The sequence below is a fragment of the Dendrobium catenatum genome, unplaced genomic scaffold (genome assembly GCF_001605985.2).
Source record: "Dendrobium catenatum unplaced genomic scaffold, ASM160598v2 fragScaff_scaffold_743, whole genome shotgun sequence".
Taxonomy (NCBI): Eukaryota; Viridiplantae; Streptophyta; class Magnoliopsida; order Asparagales; family Orchidaceae; genus Dendrobium; species Dendrobium catenatum.
Window position 1 is genome coordinate 2,166,253 of NW_021319205.1, and position 18,531 is coordinate 2,184,783.

The 18,531-nt window shown below is 34.7% G+C and overlaps 2 protein-coding genes across 3 annotated transcripts in view; one reads left to right on the forward strand and one right to left on the reverse strand.

Moving 5' to 3' along the window:
• Window positions 1–571: 571 nt before the first annotated feature.
• Window positions 572–1,603, reverse strand: LOC110108597 (protein PLASTID TRANSCRIPTIONALLY ACTIVE 7-like). 2 transcript variants are annotated; one of them, XM_020839293.2, is made up of 4 exons: window positions 1,447–1,603; window positions 1,310–1,363; window positions 1,188–1,235; window positions 572–1,091 (listed from the first exon to the last, which is right to left on the reverse strand). In XM_020839293.2, exons 1-4 carry the CDS (start codon window positions 1,513–1,515, stop codon window positions 759–761), a joined length of 504 nt encoding a protein of 167 aa, XP_020694952.1. In that variant the 5' UTR covers window positions 1,516–1,603; the 3' UTR covers window positions 572–758. The 2 variants fall into 2 exon arrangements, with proteins under 2 accessions (XP_020694952.1, XP_028552239.1); XM_028696406.1 differs by having other exon boundaries at window positions 1,188–1,232; window positions 1,447–1,602.
• A 3,553-nt stretch (window positions 1,604–5,156) lies between these two features.
• LOC110108596 (probable protein NAP1) overlaps window positions 5,157–18,531 on the forward strand; it is a gene marked incomplete at its 3' end in the record, with an annotated part of 27,034 nt that continues 13,659 nt past the window's right edge. The window contains 9 exon segments of the mRNA XM_020839290.2: window positions 5,157–5,356; window positions 6,408–6,834; window positions 6,910–6,984; window positions 8,121–8,201; window positions 8,291–8,371; window positions 8,515–8,597; window positions 10,186–10,270; window positions 17,056–17,181; window positions 17,312–17,419. Coding sequence (XP_020694949.1) covers window positions 6,430–6,834; window positions 6,910–6,984; window positions 8,121–8,201; window positions 8,291–8,371; window positions 8,515–8,597; window positions 10,186–10,270; window positions 17,056–17,181; window positions 17,312–17,419 — 1,044 coding nt within the window.

Here is an 18,531-nt window from a genome sequence, read left to right on the forward strand (position 1 = left end):
AAAGCGCAATAAAAAAGCAGTCAAAGCACAACTAAAGTGCAACTAAAACACAGATAAAATGCAAGTAAATTGCAAATTTTAAGTGGATGTCCGAATGTATCTTTACGGATTAAATTGATGCAATTATGCTCAAATATCACCACACCCAAAGACTTACATCTCCTGCTTTTGTTGACATAGTGGTTAATATTATCTTGGGAGAGAGGATGTTTTTGAGTCATTCTAAACAAGAAAAGCCATCGATCTTCTAAATATGAGCTTCCAAAGCAGAGTACAGCAAGAAAGTAAACGAGAGAGAAAAGCTTATGGTTAAGATATGTGGAGTAGGAACAAATATGGTTTATAGCATTTTGAGAAGGGGGTAATTTGATAAATTTGACTAAAATTTAAAATCGTCCATATTGATACCTTTGATCATAGAATTGATTATCCATTATAAACCGCTTAATAATGTTGAAATCAAATTATATTGAGCTCGTTGGATTCGTCTTATTGAGCTACTCAATTTGATCATAAATACACAAGATTTGGGAATCATTTGATCCTTCATTTCATATTAACAAATTTCAAATATAATTAAAGTGATTAATTTGAGTTCATTTGAATTCAAAATGGGTCATTTGTGATGTTAATAGTTCATCTCATCAAGAGGCTCAACTTAGAACTCAACGCTTAGTTTCAGGAAACATGTTTTACAAATTCAAACGAACCAAATGAGCAAACAAGATTAGCAAAAACAAAATTGAAATATGAAGATATCAAGTTTCTGGGATTCTGAAGTAGCGAGGTCCAGGCTTGAAAGGGTCGGTTTCCATATAGGCCTCAGAACGGTGGAAACCAGCGTCATTCATCCTGTTACTGAGCACATGAAGGATGGCCTTCTTGGCACCATACTCATCCCGATTCTTCTCCACATAGGCCGTAGCCTCGGCGGCCACCTCATTGACGAAGGTGAAGCGGTTCTCCTCTGAAAGCAACAGCCTTTCTATGTCAAGCGACATTATCTTCCCCGTCTCCCTTATTTTTCTTACCTGCTCCTCAAGAAAAGGGACCCGATCCATCTTGTGCTCGATCTTTACGTCTCTCTTTCTCTTTTGATTAAAGCAAATTTGTCCGATTTAGCAGCGGAAATCGATTAGGAAAAGAGGGGTTTTTAGTTTCTGTGGGGTTTGAGATTTGGAGAATACCAGTTTCCTGCGCCTCCAGATCCGTCTTCCGTTGTGGCCCTCTTTCTGCTACTTAGTAAATCGGTGAGTTGAGAGGGCGAGGTAATGAAGAAATTTGAAGCATAGAAGGTGGATATTGATACCTGGGATATGGCTGAGATGGACATCGGGCGAAAGCTGGATATCCATGGGGAAGCCTGCAAGAAATCATGGTGGAGGCACAAGGTAAGATAAACTAGGCGTTAGGAGGGATAGAGAGAGTTGAGAGAGACAGGCTTACGGTTGAGGCGGGCGGAGGAGGAAGAAAGAGTGGAGATCGGCTGAAGGGGAGAGCTTGGAGTAAAGCCATGCTTTCTGCTTGATAAGCTTTTCTATGGATTGATTATGGCGATTGGCTCTTTAATTTCTATGAAAAGTGGGATTCATTTTGAAGATAAATTTCATTAATTTGTATTTTTTTTTTTGCATTGGATTGATGATCTAAAATTAGATTTTTTTTTAAATCATAAAAAAAATCTTAACGAACAAAAATATAGTATTTTTTTTTAATTTATCTTTCGTTCATATCTTTTCATATATGCTTGTGCAAATGTGTTATAACTTGGACCGTTCGGTCTAGGCACTTCCACAAACCAACGAAACGTGCGATCCATCCCCCTATTCGCACGCAACAGGGCCGCCGAACCGTTCCTGCCTTCACACACGAGATCCAACCGACCATCATGTTCCCTTCTTTGCACACTAGTAGCAACTGAACTAGCAGCCATGATCCCCTTTGTGCAAGACCAGAGCCACTTGATCGTTCGCCTCATCTCATGACCAACCAATATCCAGCTCGGATTCTCCCACATTGCTGCCTCCCTCTCGCCATATAAGCAAATTGGAAGCTTAGGGCATCAAATTTGCTCCCCCTCTCCTGCAGCGGCCACCAAATCTTTCTATTTTTCATCCTCTTTGTTCCTTTCTCTCAAACAATAGCCACAAACCTCTCTCTCTCTCTCTCTCTCTCTTTTACATTACTTGGATTCTCCCTATCATAGCCGCCATCAGAGGAGGTTTTCAGCCTTCCATCTCCTTCAATTGCCAACATTAAAGAGAAATCTTCATTTACAATAAGTATATTTCTCTCCATCTTCTATTGTAAGTTTTTTCCTCATCATTTTTCCGTCAGCTAAAGAATTTGGTGATGATGATTAACTTATATATTTTGATAGATTGAATTGAGTAAGATTTTAAATAGTTAAACTTATTAAAATTAGGCTTGAATAGTAATTTTGTGTGGAGGTCATTAAGTTTAAAATAATGAATCTTATATTTTAAGCATTAGTTCATTATCATTATATTAGAATTTTATTTCTTGTAGAACCTTCGAGTCATTCCCCTTGTCAGTTGAATATCATATAAGCTTCGAGTTTTGTGTTGCTCACATAAAGGTAGTAACTATTATTTATTTTGGTGTAAACATATCCTTCTTTCTTATGGGTGTAATTTGTGATAATTGTATTAGGTTGCTTTATAATTATTTAGATTGTTAATTATATATTTAACTTTTTAGCATGATCAAACAAGTAACAAATATTCAATATTACTCATAATGAATTAGAAAGCTTCATAAATATAATAATCTTGTTTTATTGTTGCATAACTTCATTTATATTGATTTTGTTTTTTTTCATGCATGTTCTTGTTTGAATGCAATAAACGTTATATTGACAAACCATATTAGCTTTGTTTTTGTAGCTCATGATAATCTTGTTAGAAATCATATTGATTATACATATTATAATAGTCAAGTTGAATTATGTATCACCCGTTAATTATTTGTAACAATGCTTGCAGTGTATGATTATGTATATGTCAATATAACTCTATTGGTTTTTGGTTAGTCAGTGTCGACGGACCCCCATAGCAATGACTCTACAAGAAATCACTAAATTTCTTTGGGTTGATGTTTACCTTCTCAGCATGAGTATAGGATAAATCAACAATCAATATATATATATATATATATATATATATATATATATGTGGACATGAATTAGGCCGAAGTCCTCGATCGGCCTGGACGATGCTTACAGAAAAACACCTGGAGCAAATCTGGGCAAATTCTGGAACAGATTCTCAACTGATCGTCCCAGGACGATCCCAGATCGTCCTGGACGAACCTGGAGCAGATTTTGATATTACATTGTGTCTGTTGTATATGCGTTCTTCTATTTGTGAATGCAAAACATACATTTTTATCCCTTCATCGCATCTCGTGCCACTGAGTTGTATCACGTTTCGGACCATGGGTGTGAGAAAATGCACTTACACTAATGTTAAACATCTCATAGAATATGAATAGCACAATGAGGCATTATCACATCTTTATGGTTATGTTAACCCATTCGAGTGTTGGATTGTAGATCTTAACATTAAGGGTGTTAGAACAGGTTGACGGGTTGCGTTCAACCCAAAATTAACTCGACACAGATCTAATCAACCTGAAAATGACCAGCTAGCAACCCTGAATGACCTAAATGTTATATGTTAACCCATTTTGGTTTAAATTTTTTATGACTTATTAATTATAAAGTTTAGAATATTTTATAAAAAAATAAAAAGATTATAGTCAAAGTAAAAGTAAAAAAAAATTAAGAAAAATATATATTTTAATATCATGTTTGTATTTAATTTATTAAGTAAAAGAGCTTATAGAAAAAAAAACAAAACTAAATCAAAGCTAATTATGGAGTGAGGTTATTAATATATTTAGTTATCGGCCGTTTGGCATTATCATTATTATTTGCTTCCTTAAAATACAATCTAAGCCCAACTAGACTTTTTTGGACGGTTCCAATCCACTTAGAAAAAGTTTTCTTTCTTGGTGTGAAGTCCACTCAAAGGGACAGCACTAAGAGAGACAAATTTTTAAACCAACCATATAATTGCAAAACCAATTGACTTTGTGGGCTCCACTTGCAAGCCAACCCATTTATATTTGTATTTTAAAATAATCAAATTATAATTAGATTATTGAATTTTTTTTACTCAAATGGAGCAACATATGGCTCGTTGGGCCGCAGACTAACGCCTATGAAGTTATCAATCGATTGCTATCTAATATGTGCTAATGTCGAGTGTTTATCAACAATTGAAATTGGACGCTCATCTTTTTTATCTTTCTATATTTTCTTTTATATAGTGTTTGCGAAAGTGTGAATTAGCTATACCGATTCCAAGAAGCAAGAGAGGAGAAAGGAGACAGGTTGTAGAAAACAGAACTTCTTTCTTTGATATATTTAGAGAAATACAAGAAAAGCCCGAAAGCTCTAGAGTACATCTGGTTTCATACACTACATTACAGAAAGGCCAAACCTCTGTTTATAACACTATTAATAAGTAAAACTAACAGGAGGATAAGATAAAACGAAGAAACAAAATAGCTACGATTAGACCAAATACTAACATAGAGAGTAAGTGAGATGCACTTCCACCAGTATCTGATGATACAATATACAGTCTATTAACCGTTGGAATTTGACACTCATCTTCATGAACGTTCATTCTTCTCTTATATAGAGAGAGTTGTAAGATGATCGTCCACCAATATTTAATGACACCATAGATATCTAAGGTTCGTATTTTCATTAATTCGTACAAAATAGTACTTTATATATTCCATAATTCAAATATATAATATATTAATATTTTCTCTAATTATGAAGTAGTATTTATAATATACTTTATATTTTTTCCTTTTTATATTATTCATTAAAAAAAAAAGCTCATATCATATGATCTACTTTTAACTTATACAATTATGCTTACACAATTTTTTAATTCTAAAATTATAAATTCTCTCTATTCTGTCACAATTATTCTAATAAGAATATTTTTAATATACGATTTATATAATAAATAATTATGAAACACATCAAAATCAATTCGGATTCGGATCCGAGGAAAGGGAACATGACTCCGCAACTACCAGTTTCGCGCATAATAAAAAAAGAAAGAAAAAAACACCGGGAAAACCTATAGTAGCTGTAATCAATTCTTCCCCACTCTTTCTCTCTCTACTGAAAATCCCTCGAGTACTCACTACCAGATCCCGAACTCTCTTTCGATCTACAGATTTCCAGCTTCAACGCTCTTCACTTTGTTCATTTCTCTGTCACCGTAGTTGCTACACCGCTGTCGTCGAGGTACTTCGTCACTGCATTCTTCTTCACAAGTTACTCTTTGTTTTTTGCTCATTTGTTTTCATTGTGGTGAATTCGAACTGTAGGAATGTTTGGATCAGAAAGGAGTTATGTGGCGTGATTAAGTATTTGGAACGTATATTTGTATTATGCAGAGCTGAAAATTGTTCTGTGATCATTTTAGGGTTGTTTTTTGAAGTATTGAAGTATGCTTTTGTGATGGTGAAGTTTTACTTTGGCTTTTTAAATGATTTTTGAGTTGTTTGATTCTATTGAGGATTAAGATGAAATTAAATGACGGGGAAGCGGAATGTTCTGTGTGGATATGGTACGGTTTTTGTGTTTTGGTTTTAGGGTAAGTCTTGATGGTGGTGCATTTGACGTCATTTTCCTTGTAATTCTCAGCTGAATTTGTCTTCTGATTCCTTCTTTGTCAATATGTTATCGCGATACCGTCTTGTTCGTGTCACATTGGAGCAATTTGCTTGTTTGATCTTCTTATTCCTTTTTTAAAATGGAATTTTGCTTTTGATCTGTTTTGTATGGTGAAATGCCTTTTTCTATATAAACAACGCAGTCTCTTTCTTGCTCATTTTCCTCATTTAACTCTGCCATAAAATATGAGACCCGTCTTGGTGTAGTGGTTGGGTGCTTTGGCTCCAACCACAAGATCTTGGGCTCGTGGCTTAGTATATATAGTTTTGTTGTGTGCGTGAGTTTGGGATTAAATTGTCTCTATGTCCCAACACTTTTTTTCCCATCAAATAGCTTCAATGGGGCAGCATTTTGTTTGCTTTTGTGGTAAGAAAATCAATTAACAAATAGCAGTGCTTTTGTGGATGAAAATGCTGGATTAGTTTGCCCCTATTTTTCTCATAATTTTCTTTAGAAATACGCTTTTGGGAAAACAAAATATAAAATGTGACTGAGAAACTATTTAAAAAAAATTCTAATTGCAAAAATGGAAAATTAGAAGCTTGCCCAAATGAAGCCCTGCTAATCTTTTGTCAACTACCGATCATGCTAACATGAAAGTAGCTGTGTTTTTATGCAGGGAGGTTGTTGAATTCAGTCTAATGGCGAAGCCTAGGTCTTTTTCTTCCAATCAAGAGTCCTCTCCTATGTCTGTGAAATCTAAGGATTGGGACAATTTATCTAGATGGTCTGAGTACCTTAATCTCGAAGAACCTTTTGCCTCATCATCCACAAGCTGGAAGCATGCTGTTTCTGAAGCACATCCAAGTTCTGGAATTTTCCAAAAATCACTTCAAATGGAGTGGGTTGTCCAACTTTCCAAGGTTGCAGAGGGTTTATTGTGCAAGATGTATAGGTTAAACCAAATCCTGGAGAAACCTGATTTGGCATCTCACACATTTTCTGAATCTTTCTGGAAAGCTGGTGTATTTCCCAACTTACCCCGAATATGTGTACTTTTGTCAAAAAAATTTCCAGAGCATCCTAACAAATTGCAGCTGGAGCGTGTAAGCAATCTGCCATAATTGAATTAGGTGACTTCTTTTTTATAGTCTCTTCCTTATTAAGAATTACATTTTCAGGTTGACAAACTTGGTCTGGATCATTTGAATGACAATGCAGAAGTATACATTCAGAACCTGGAAACATGGATCACGGTATAAGTCATATTTATGGCTCCCAAAAAAAAATTTATGAGTACTTTTATGCTTTATCTACAAAAGTTATTTAGCTATGATTGCACCTTTTATGTTTAACTCAACGCTGTCCAATAAAATACTGTTACCCTGCTGAAGTCTACTTCAAATTAATTCCTTATTTAACTTAATGTGAAATAGCTGATAAAAGTACTTAAAGACATCCACCTGAATACTTGAATTTTTTTTTTCTTCTACTGATTAAGTATATCTTAAGATGGAGATTGAGGTTGGTGGAATAAACTGGCTATCCAAATTTCCAAACATAATTGTTTTCTTCGTTAAATTCTCCAATGAAACTTAAAATTTCCATGAATTAAATAATTCAAGTTTATTTGCTTTAAAAAGTTACCCTGCATATCAGGGAGTTTGTGTTCTTGTTACCTTTAGGTCTTAATGGAGGCAAAATAGTCATTGCTTCAGTCCACCCTCAAGTTTATCACACATTTTTGTTTACTTTAAGTATGGCTACTGACATTCAATTGAAAATTTTCGTTAATACCTATGTATCAACAAGGAGTATAAAAACATTATTATTTCATTTGCAAAAAGTGTTGAGAAAAGGGGTGACTATATGCATAAGGCTACTGCAATGTGAAGTTCTTTGTAAAAATGTCTTAATAGCATTGCTGTGTAGTGCTAGAATGCATGATGAGTCAAGGAACTTCATTAACTATCGAGAAAGTCACAAAAAGCATTTTATTATCAGATTATTTTATGCTTTAGGACTCCTTAAAAAAAATGTATATGTTCTATCTCAGACAAATATTACTCCTATAATTAAGTTGTAGAATCAGTAGTCATGTGATTATCTCTTGTTAATTGTTTCTCAAGATTGGAAGTTGGTAAGCATGCTTCAAGTGTTACTTTTAGAGATGTTTGAAATTGCTCATAATTCATTATCTTTTGTTATTTTGATTTTGGTTTGTATGAATTGGATTAGTTAGATAAGGATGGCACTTCATAATAGATAATCAGAAATTACCATCATGGATACTCTGTTCATTCGATCGAGTTTTTGCAACCTCTGTTTTCAGTATTCCTTATGGTGTAAGTTCAATCAGAAGTGATTTTAATATATTTGCCGAAATCTTTAGCTTCTACTTGATTTGATGGCATTTCGGGAGCAAGCATTGCGTCTTATTCTCGATTTAAGCAGCACAGTGATAACCTTGTTAGTAAGTATTTATTCTATTATCATCAAGATCTATGAAGTCATTCAAATTTTGCATGTATATCTTTTCTAACCTATGCTTTTTTAATGCAGCCTCATCAAAATTCTCTGATCCTACATGCTTTTATGGATCTGTTTTGTTCCTTTGTTCGTGTGAATCTATTTTCTGAGAAGGCAATGTTCCAAAATTTGTCTATAATGGTTTAAATTCCAATCAATTTTTAGAATTAATGCTTCTAATGAAACATATCATAGAATAACACAGTTATTCCTTAGCTTATGTTTTCTAACATAGGTGATTTTTTTTTCTCATTCAGATACCAAGGAAAATGATTATACAAGTTTATGATCTCTTATACACCATAACTAAGGGTGGACGTGATTGTGAGTTCTACCATCGGTGGGTGAACGCTTATTTTAAGCATCTCATATAGATTCACTTCTTTAGCATGTATAATATCTTAGATTGTTTGGATAGAAGAGAACTTCCATTCCTAATGGTTAGAAGATGTGTTGAACAATATCCTAAAAAGGTAAAAATAAAAAGAAAAAGGAATGAGTTCCTATTGGTTAGAAGATGTGTAGAGAATGTGGACAACTGCCTCCGTTTCTCTCTAATCAAAACTCCTATGTACCCATCACAGTTGTATGAAAGCTTTATTTCTTTGTTTTTTTCATTGATGCTAAGCATTTTCCCTTTCCTCCATGTTTATATTCTAATCATGGACATTGAGTATGTCGGATATTAGAAATCACCTTTCTCCATTAATCTTTACTTGGTCTTCATGGATTGGGGTTTGATTTTATGCTTTCCTCATTTTTTGAATTATAGTTTATTGTGAAGATACTAGCATTGGCCATTGTTTATAGAGAAGATAATATTGACATTTCAATCTTAAATTTAACATACAACGTTGTGCCTTACATATAACTTTGTGCCTTGCTTGATAGTACTGTAACCATTAAGTTATTTTCAATGGATTGCTCTGCTGTGCATCTATGATTTGATTTTGCATTCGTCAAAAATATGTCCAATAGTCATTTGAAAACTCATCTATAATTGATTTGAGCTACAATGTATAAATATTTCTTATTTTTGGCTAAAAGGATAGGAAGGGTGGTTGCACATGATTAGGGTATCTTGTAGAAAATTTCATATTTTGAATTTGAACACACTTGGAAAAATAGTTTGGAAAGATTTTTCTGTCCTCCATTGAATTATGACTGGATGATTAAAATTGAGAGGTACCTCTAGAGTTTTGTTTGATTAGAGAATATCATGGGGTTTTAATGTTAAAGTTTATAAAATTAGAAATATAAATAAAGGAATGATTATATTAGATGAAAAAGTTGGAGTGATATCTATTGAAGATAAGATGATTTAAATTTGATTTAGATGGAATGAACATGTGCAATTAAAGGCTAGAAGATTTATTTATTAGATGAGCTAATAAAATTGATGTTAAAAGATTATAAAAAAAGGGATAGACCTAAGGTTACATGGATAGAAGCCATGCATGCATGTCTTTATGTTGTGCTTGAGACTTGTCAATGTCTTTTTGTTATTTAGTTTAAGTTTATTTCATGCATTCAAATGATGATTTAGTTATTATATCCTCATTGGCTCCTTTTGTAGATTGGTGATAGGTTTATTTTGCTATTGAATGATTAATAAAATAAAATTCCCTTGGACAAATTAGTGCAACCCATTTAGGATATATTCTTTTGGTGTTTGTTGTTGAGTGCTTGGAGACATCTTTTTGAAGTTCATTCATTTCCTTTATTCTCCATCTCCTTCATCGGTTGTTCACTTGTTCTTACCCCATTCGGTCCTCTCACCATGTTTATCTATTCGGGGGTGGTGGTTGGGGGAACATATTTCTCTGATTGATTATAAATTTGATCATTTGTTTCATTAATAATCTGCCTTTTCTTATAAGATATTAAGTTATATTCATTTTCTGATATTCTATTTTTCACTTTGACAGATTGGTTCAGTTTGTTGATTCATTTGACCCCCCAGTTAAGGGGTTGCAAGAAGACCTTAATTTTGTTAGCCCTCGTATTGGAGAAGTCATCTACCAACCCAGTCTTCTCTTTAGTATTTCATGCATCTTAATACGCTTAATGGCCTTATAAAAAGTTACTTCTTATATTCATTTGGTTAATGTTTGCACCTGTTATTTAGAGCTTTGTTATCTCTTCTTGCAAAGTTTCATATGACTTTTTAAAGCAAAATATAGTTATGTTCATTTGAGTATCTTGTACTTGGATTGCTCTGGTTAGCTATCCTGCTTATAGTGTTTGGATTTGCTTTCATATTAAGTAGAAAATAATGTTCTTGATTGTATGGAATGCTATATATGTTTTGTTACACCATCAACTAGTTTAACATAAGCAAGCCAAATGTAGCTCTACTGGTAATAACAAAAGGACTTTAAGCTTCTGATAATTTGTTTAAGGGTTTTTAACTTTTAGCTCATAAATAGTTATATTTCTTTGTTCAGGAGTTAGCACTCAAACTGTTGCTTTACATATTCAGCACCTTATATGAAGTCAATCAAGCTATCTATTGCTTAAGAGTCACGTTTAATTTTGTGCACTTTATGTAAGCGTCAAGCAGTTTTGATTAATATGAAAGCAGTGAGGACTTAGTGCTAAGCTTTTAACACATTTTGTGTATCATATTTGAAAATGTTTTTTAATAATGCTTTAAATTTTTGCTGTTTTGACATTATGATTAACTTAGTTACAATGTTCTCTCAGAACTTGTAGAAGCCGTCACCCAACATAAATAGAATCAATCAATAAGCAACCTCTGCCATTTAATAGTTTATCATCTTCATCAATCTCGAGCATCTCATCCCTACCATTTGGGATTGGATTTGTAAATCTGCTTTTTTCATTCACTTCTATAGAGTGCTACAGGAGGAGTTATTTTTTTTTTCTCGGGCCTTTTGCATGACTTCTTAACATGTTACAATTACTTTACCCCTTCTCCTAACTAATATGCTAAAACAAATTTTATTTATCCGCCTTATTTATGTTTGTTCAATCTTTCATTATAAATTTCCTTTAATACCTAGGGGTGCCAATTATTGACTCGACCCGAACCCGACCCAGAAATTCAAGTTCAGATCAACCTTTTTAGTTCGGGTTTCAATTTATGACCCGTTTGAAAAATTGGGTCGGGTCCGGGTCAACCCGCTAATTCGAATTTGACATGAGTTCCGGCTGGCACCCGCATTCTCATGGCTCGCACAAGCTCCGCTGCACTGCCTGCACGTTCTCACCCGCACAGCAGCAGTGCGTGCGTCGCATCGCCCGCAACTCGTGCTCGCACCCAACACCCATGCTCGCACCCCACACAGCCCGCACCGCACACCTCACCCTCTCCCGTGTGCGCCGCACACCTCCCAGACTCTCACCCGAGCTTGCCCAGTCACCCCTGTGGCTTGCTGCCCTGCTCGGAACCCATGTTAGCGGGTTGGGTTGGGTCAACTCGATAACCCAATGGGTCGGGTCCAGGTTTGAATTCCTGACACATTTGCCTAATCAGGTCAAGTTTGGGTTGGATTGATTGAAGCGGGTTAGTTTCGGGTTAGGCCTGAACCCGTCCTGAAAACTCATTTTGACACCCCTATTTATACCTAAATGTAATTTTCTTCTGTTTATTTTCAATAGATGTCACTTCCATCTTCTCTATAATATAATAATTGCTAACGAATGTGCTTTTAGTTTTTGCACATACTCATCTTTAAGATGTCATTTTAACCATACTCAACTTGATTTTCATTAATTTGTCAATTTAACAAAATTGATGAATTCGTTTTTCAATGAATGAGCGTCTTAAATACCTCAGATGTCACGATACTTAACTTATTAGTAACAATGCCCATGCAAACGCACTTTGATTTAAGAAAAAACAATGCCTTAAAAATTGAAGTATTTTCCTCCATTAATGTATTTTCTCATATTCTTCTTTTATCATATTGGATATCACCACTCAACCATCATCATCATTATCATTTGTTTGCTGTAACGCTTTTTGGTTGGTCTTACTAATCCTTCTTCATTCAATCCAATTAAGAATTGCAGGTAGTGTCAACTTTAGTTTATGCAAGCCTTTTTGCTTAACCTTTCGGCATACTACTTTACATCTGCCTTATTTCGTTCCCATTCCTTCTAAATTTACATATATACACACATATATATATATGTATGTATATACATACATATATTCTTTTTGAGCGGATCTAAAACCGAATACATGAAGCGTAATTTTAGTAGTAATAGATCTAGTGGGTGGATTGTGACTTTGGGCAATGAAGTCATTAATAAGAGTACGCGTTTTAGATATCTCGGGTCCATTGTTCAAAGTGATGGTGAAATAGATGTGGATATTATTAGTATAATTCAAGTTGGAAGAAGTAGAGGAATGCATTGGGCCTATTGTGTGATAGAAAAGTATCCCTCATGCTTAAGAGAAAATTCTATAAGATGGTGGTGAGACTTGCAATATTTCAAGGTGCAAAATATTGGCCATTAAAAGAGAAGCATAAAATTAACCCAAGTGTTCTAGAGATGTGGATGCTCAAGTGTATGAGTGGCTTCACTCTTATAGACATAATGCGAAATGAGTATCTACATGAAAAGTTTGGAGTAGCTCTAGATAAGACTATAGAGAGTCGCCTTAGATGGTTTTTACACATTGAACGTCGGCCTTCCGATGACCCGATTAGGAGAGTAATATATTAGCTATGATGCACTGACACTCCGCTTAAAGAGGGTATGCAGTGTCGGACACGGACACTCGTCGAGCACGGCATGGACACGTGTCCGACACGGCATTGGAGTGTTGCAATTTAAAAAATTAAAATTAAAATCGTACACGCGTGTCCAATTATTAAATGATAAAATCGTCCCTTCTATTTAGTCTTTTCCGCGAACAAGAAGCCCTATTTTTCCGATCCACAAAAGAAATCTTTTAGGGAGGACCGGGAGAGCTCGCAGTGGACGCCAAATAGAGCCCGCTGCCTTCGCCTCCCGTTCCTTCGTCATTTCTGCTCGAGCCGAGGCCAAACAGAGCTCGTCTTTCCCATTCCTTCGTTCTTGCGTGATTTCTGCGGTCATCCGAGGCAAAGTCCGTAATCAAGGCCAAACAGAGCACCTTCTGCGTTCAAGAGAGCCAAGATTTGTAAGTGGATTTCGTCATTTCTTTTCTTCATTGTTGAAAAAGCTAATGTACATGCTCGGTACCGCTCAGCATCGCTAGGTACCCGCTCGGTACCTCTCAGTACATGCTCGGTACCGCTCAGTACATGCTCGGTACTGCTCAATATATGCTCGGTACCGCTAGGTACATACTCGGTACTGCTAGGTACATGCTCGGTACCACTCGGTATCTTCCCATACAAAATTATCAGGTCGAATCCCGCTAGGGGGCAACGCCCCCTTGGACCCCCTAGCAGACCAGTATATTGTTGTATTCATGTTGTCTTGTTATTGGGATATTTTGATTTCACTTCATATCAATTTAATTCGATGTATTCATATGTATGATTGGTTTGTTAGCAAAATGAGCTCTGGTGCTGGCGGGAGTGGATTAGGTGAAGGTTCAAAAGAGTCGTTTGTAGAAACTGATAAGCCGTTATGGATTCATGTTACAAAGTTAGGAAAAACATTTGAAGGAGGAGGGAATGTGTCATTCAAATGCAATTATTATGGTGGCACCTACAAAGGATCTTATTCTAGGGTGAAGGCACATTTACTTATAATTTCTGGCCATGGAATTAAAATGTGTCCTAAGATTACTACGTCGCAGTTAATTGAATTGAACAGACAAGTTGATGAAGCTGAATCTAGGATCCAAAGGATACTCCCTAAAGAGATACCTTTGCCATCTACTCATGGCTCATCCCACACTTCTTCCTTATCTGTGAGAGTTGATCAAGCTTTATCATTTAGAAGTGAATGATATGAAACAAAGAAAAGAAAAGGAGTAGCCAGTAGTCATCTAGAGAAGGCTTTTAATTTGCAGCAGTGAGGGAATTGGATGGTGAAATAGCAATGATGTTTTTTTTTTTCAACGGGCCTTCCTTTCAACCTTGTAAGGAATCCTCATTATAAAAATGCATTCATTTTTGCAAGTAACAACAATCTCGCAGGATATGTTCCACCTGGCTATAATGCATTAAGATTGAAATTATTGGAAAGAGAAAGAACACATATTGAGAAGATGATGTTGGGAAGGTAAGGTATGTTAAAGATAAGGTCTTAGATGATTTGTGGTGGGATAATGTAGACTACATTTTGGCTTTTACTGATCCAATTTATGATATGTTGAGAGAGGCTGACACAGATAAATCATGCCTACATTTGATTTATGAGATGTGGGATTCTATGTTAGCAAAAGTGAAAGAAATTATATACAAACATAAAAGAAAGTCACATGATGAAGTCTCAAGTTTTTGTAGTGTTGTCTATACTATTCTTGAAGATAGGTGGAGCAAAAGCAACACACCTTTGCATTGTTTGGCTCATTCATTAAATCTAAGGTATATTTATATTCATCTTTTAAATTAATTGAAATTTGTTGGTAAATGAATAGATAATTTCATATGCTTTGTATTATTTGAAGGTATTCAAGTAAAGAATGGCTTTAAGAAGACCCTCAATGTGTCTCTGTTAGACCGGTCCACTGGACCGGTCCAGCCGGTCCACGCGGGACCGGCAGTTCGCAAAAACAGCCAGATCTCCGCCTCCTGCGGAGATCGGGCGGCCCGTCCGCTCAAATAGAGCTTTTTAGGAAGCGTTTTTTAGGGTTTTGAGAGGGAAATTTGAATGTAGGGACTGTTTTGGGATTTCCTTTTGATTTGTATGCATTAAATAGATGTTTTTCCTAGGGTTTGGGCATCTTGAATTTGGTTGAAATTTGAGATCTCTTAGATTTAGGTTTTCTTTGGGCTCTAGCGGCATCTAGAGATTTGGGAGAGATCGATCCTCCTCTCAAATTGAGGATCAATTGTATCTTTGCTGTTTTATTCATCTACTAGTGAAATACAAGAGTTTTTCTTCGTTTTTTCTCAGAATTCTAGCGAAGATCTCCTATTTTCCTCTGTTTTTGGGCTATTTCCTGCTGTGGACAGCAATAAATCTACTGTAGTTTACTGATTTTGACTAGGAACACTTGTGAATACAAGTGTTTCCTATCAGTCTCACCACAAAAAGATTTAGAAGTTTCAAATATGAGAAAGATATGCCTGAAAATATATTTCTCAAATGAGGAGAGAAGAAAAATTAATTAGAACTTGCAAAGTTCTTTGGATATTTAGAGGATTTTGGTGATCAAGAATCTTTGGTTGATAGATGGAGGATGGATCCAAAAATGTGGTGGTTGATTCATGGAGCTTCAACACCGCTTCTTTAAACAATATCAATAAAACTTTTTGGTCAAGTATCATCCTCTTACTTTTGTGAGAGAAATTGGAGCACATACTCATTTATTCAATCAATGAAGAGGAATAAAATAACTCCACAACGTGCTGAAGATTTAGTTTATGTGCATACAAATTTTCGTCTTCTATCAAGGAAAATCCCACTTTATATGACAAGTGATAACAAGATGTGGGATGTTGCTGGAGATGGGTTCGAGTGCCTTGATGATATGGGATTATTAGAGGTTGCAAATCTTTCTCTAGATGAACCAGAGTTGAAAGCAATGATATTCAATGATGATGATATTGAAGGCCAAAGACCAACATCTGAATCTAATTCTATCATTCCCTCTATTGAGTAGTTGGATCTTCATGTTGTACTAATTGGTTTTTTGCTTATATTTTTGTGGTTGTACTAGACATTTTGTACTAAACATCTTTATGTTATAAGCTAAACAAATTATCATGAAATTGATTTATTATTGCTTGTCATTTTTACTATAATGTCATCTTAATTTATATATATTACATTAAAAAATTATTATGCCGTGTCCATGCCGGACCTGTGCCCTATATTTTCTAAAAATGCCGTGTCCCGTGTCGTGTCGTGTCCGTGTCGCCGTGTCCGTGTCGGTGCATCATAGTATATTAGATTTGACCTATGTTAAGAAAGATAGCGGTAGATATAAAAAGGTTTGGTTAGAAAATATTAGAAATGATATTTTTTGTTAGATTTAAATGAGAATTTGACTCGTAACAGGACTCAATGGAGAAAAAAGGATTAATATAGCAGATCGCACGTAGTGGGATAAATGCTTGATGTTGTTGTAATTGTCCTGTTTGTTTCATCTTCTTTCATTGGTTCCAAACATCATATCTATTCTTGCCATCTTTTGCCACTTAGCCAACATTTCTTAGTATTGATGTTCTGATATGCACATTAATCCAATCTATTACAAAATTATGCAGCTGGATAATAAGTTGCGCTTACATTTATAAAAGGCACGTGATCTAACTAAAAGGTTAATTTAACAGAGTTAATTAGCATTTGGACTACAGCAGACAAACTTCTGCTGAAAATTAAGTCTTCTGTTGGTAATTATTTGTTGAATTATGTTGTAAGAAATGTTTTCGCTAATCTTGTAGATATGGCCAAACTGTCTCGATAGTGCATTTTCCTTTCATTGCTGGCCATGGAGAAGAGGTCAAGTTTATTAGAAACTGATTTTGAATCTAAATGAAAGATTTAGTTGTTTTTTTACCCCGCAAGGATTCAAACATTAGACCACACTTTAGTCAATATCACTCAACCAAGTGTAGATGCAAATCCTAGTGCTTCCATTTCAGACAGTCTCGAGTCTCCATTTTGAACATAGTTTATTTTATTTGAATTCTAATCACTTTCTGTCTTCTTAATTGCAGGTGCTTGAAGCGGTAGGCCCGATTATTTTTCTTTCTACTGATACTAAAAAGTTGCGGAATGAAGGATTTTTAAGTCCATTTCATCCTCGTTATCCTGATATACTTACAAATTCTGCTCATCCCATGGTTGGTCTATCACCTTTGAAATCTTGCTCGTGAACTTCTTATGCCTGGATGTTGTTCACTTTGAGTTTTTTTCTTATTTATTATAATTTTTTATTTGTTTAACTTTGTTCCTTCTCCTTTATACTTACAGAGAGCCCAGGATCTAGCTAATGTTACAACATATCGTGAATGGGTTCTGTTGGGTTATCTTGTTTGTCCTGATGAGCTGCTTCGGGTTACAAGTATCGATATTGCTATGGTAATGTTTACCATTTTATTTATGACCAAAGTTGCTGGAAACTAGTTTCTCTTTATGACTCTACAAATATATATTTATTATTTCTAACTTGAAATATGGGCATGCTAACAATACTTTTTAGTGAATGTAGCAACTGTATAATATATGCTTTCTATTTTTTTTAATGTTCTTAAATCCGCAGTTACATTGCCATGAATTCTTAGGATGCTATTGTCTCAACTCTCAAGTAATTCTCGTTTTTTGTTTTTATATTTTGTACTTACAATACATTAATTAAAAGTTTTGTCTAATAGTGGGAGTGAGTTATAATCAGTGGATATAATTTTTTTCTAAATTATAGTAGCATAAAGTAGTTTATAAGACAATATGTATGCTTGTTATTATAGATAAATTATTATAAAATTAACTGACAGTTTATTTTAATTAAAAATGACAATGTAAGGGGTTTTGAAATATTCAATAACATGAATAAAAAGAAACCATGTCATAATATCAATTTCCTTTGTCATCTTACGTGTAGGTATATCAATGTCCCCAATTAGTACCATAAGGAGATGACTTCTATTAACATGCATATGCATTTATTTTTATATAATCATTTCATTTACATTTTTCATGTCATTCCACATGTTTATGTAGTAAACATTATATGACATATGATAAACAATTGAAGCATAATAAGAAATCTATGATTCATTTCAAAATAACCAATTTTTTTCATAACAAAGATAAATCATGATTGAATTTGCAATAATGGTTTATTAAAAAAATATATTAATAATAATTGATGCATTTGATTTAGAAGAAGCAACATTGTCACTATAATGATAGGACTTGAACCCAAAAAATAGTGAAATTTTCACTAAAATAGCACCCAAATATGGGAAAACACTAATACAACTTCATTAAATCAAAGAAAACAACAAATATAACACACCCAAACAAGAAAACAACAAGACAAGTCTTAAAAATAGAGAACAACAGCACTACAACACAATACCGAGAAGAAAGATAACTTTAATACTTTTCGAGAGGTATATCAACTCTCCCACGCAAGAAACTCGGAACCTGCACTAGAGCAATAACCTCCCCCCTCCTCCAAGCAGCTCTCC

Excerpts from the sequence above, each read along its gene's own strand:
- LOC110108597 (XM_020839293.2), bottom strand. The coding sequence starts at position 1,515 with ATGGCTTTACTCCAAGCTCTCCCCTTCAGCCGATCTCCACTCTTTCTT. Across the intron at positions 1,364-1,446 it reads CTCCTCCGCCCGCCTCAACC|GCTTCCCCATGGATATCCAG; the intron begins GTAAGCCTGTCT and ends GATTTCTTGCAG. Across the intron at positions 1,092-1,187 it reads TCTGGAGGCGCAGGAAACTG|AGAAAGAGAGACGTAAAGAT; the intron begins GTATTCTCCAAA and ends TTTAATCAAAAG.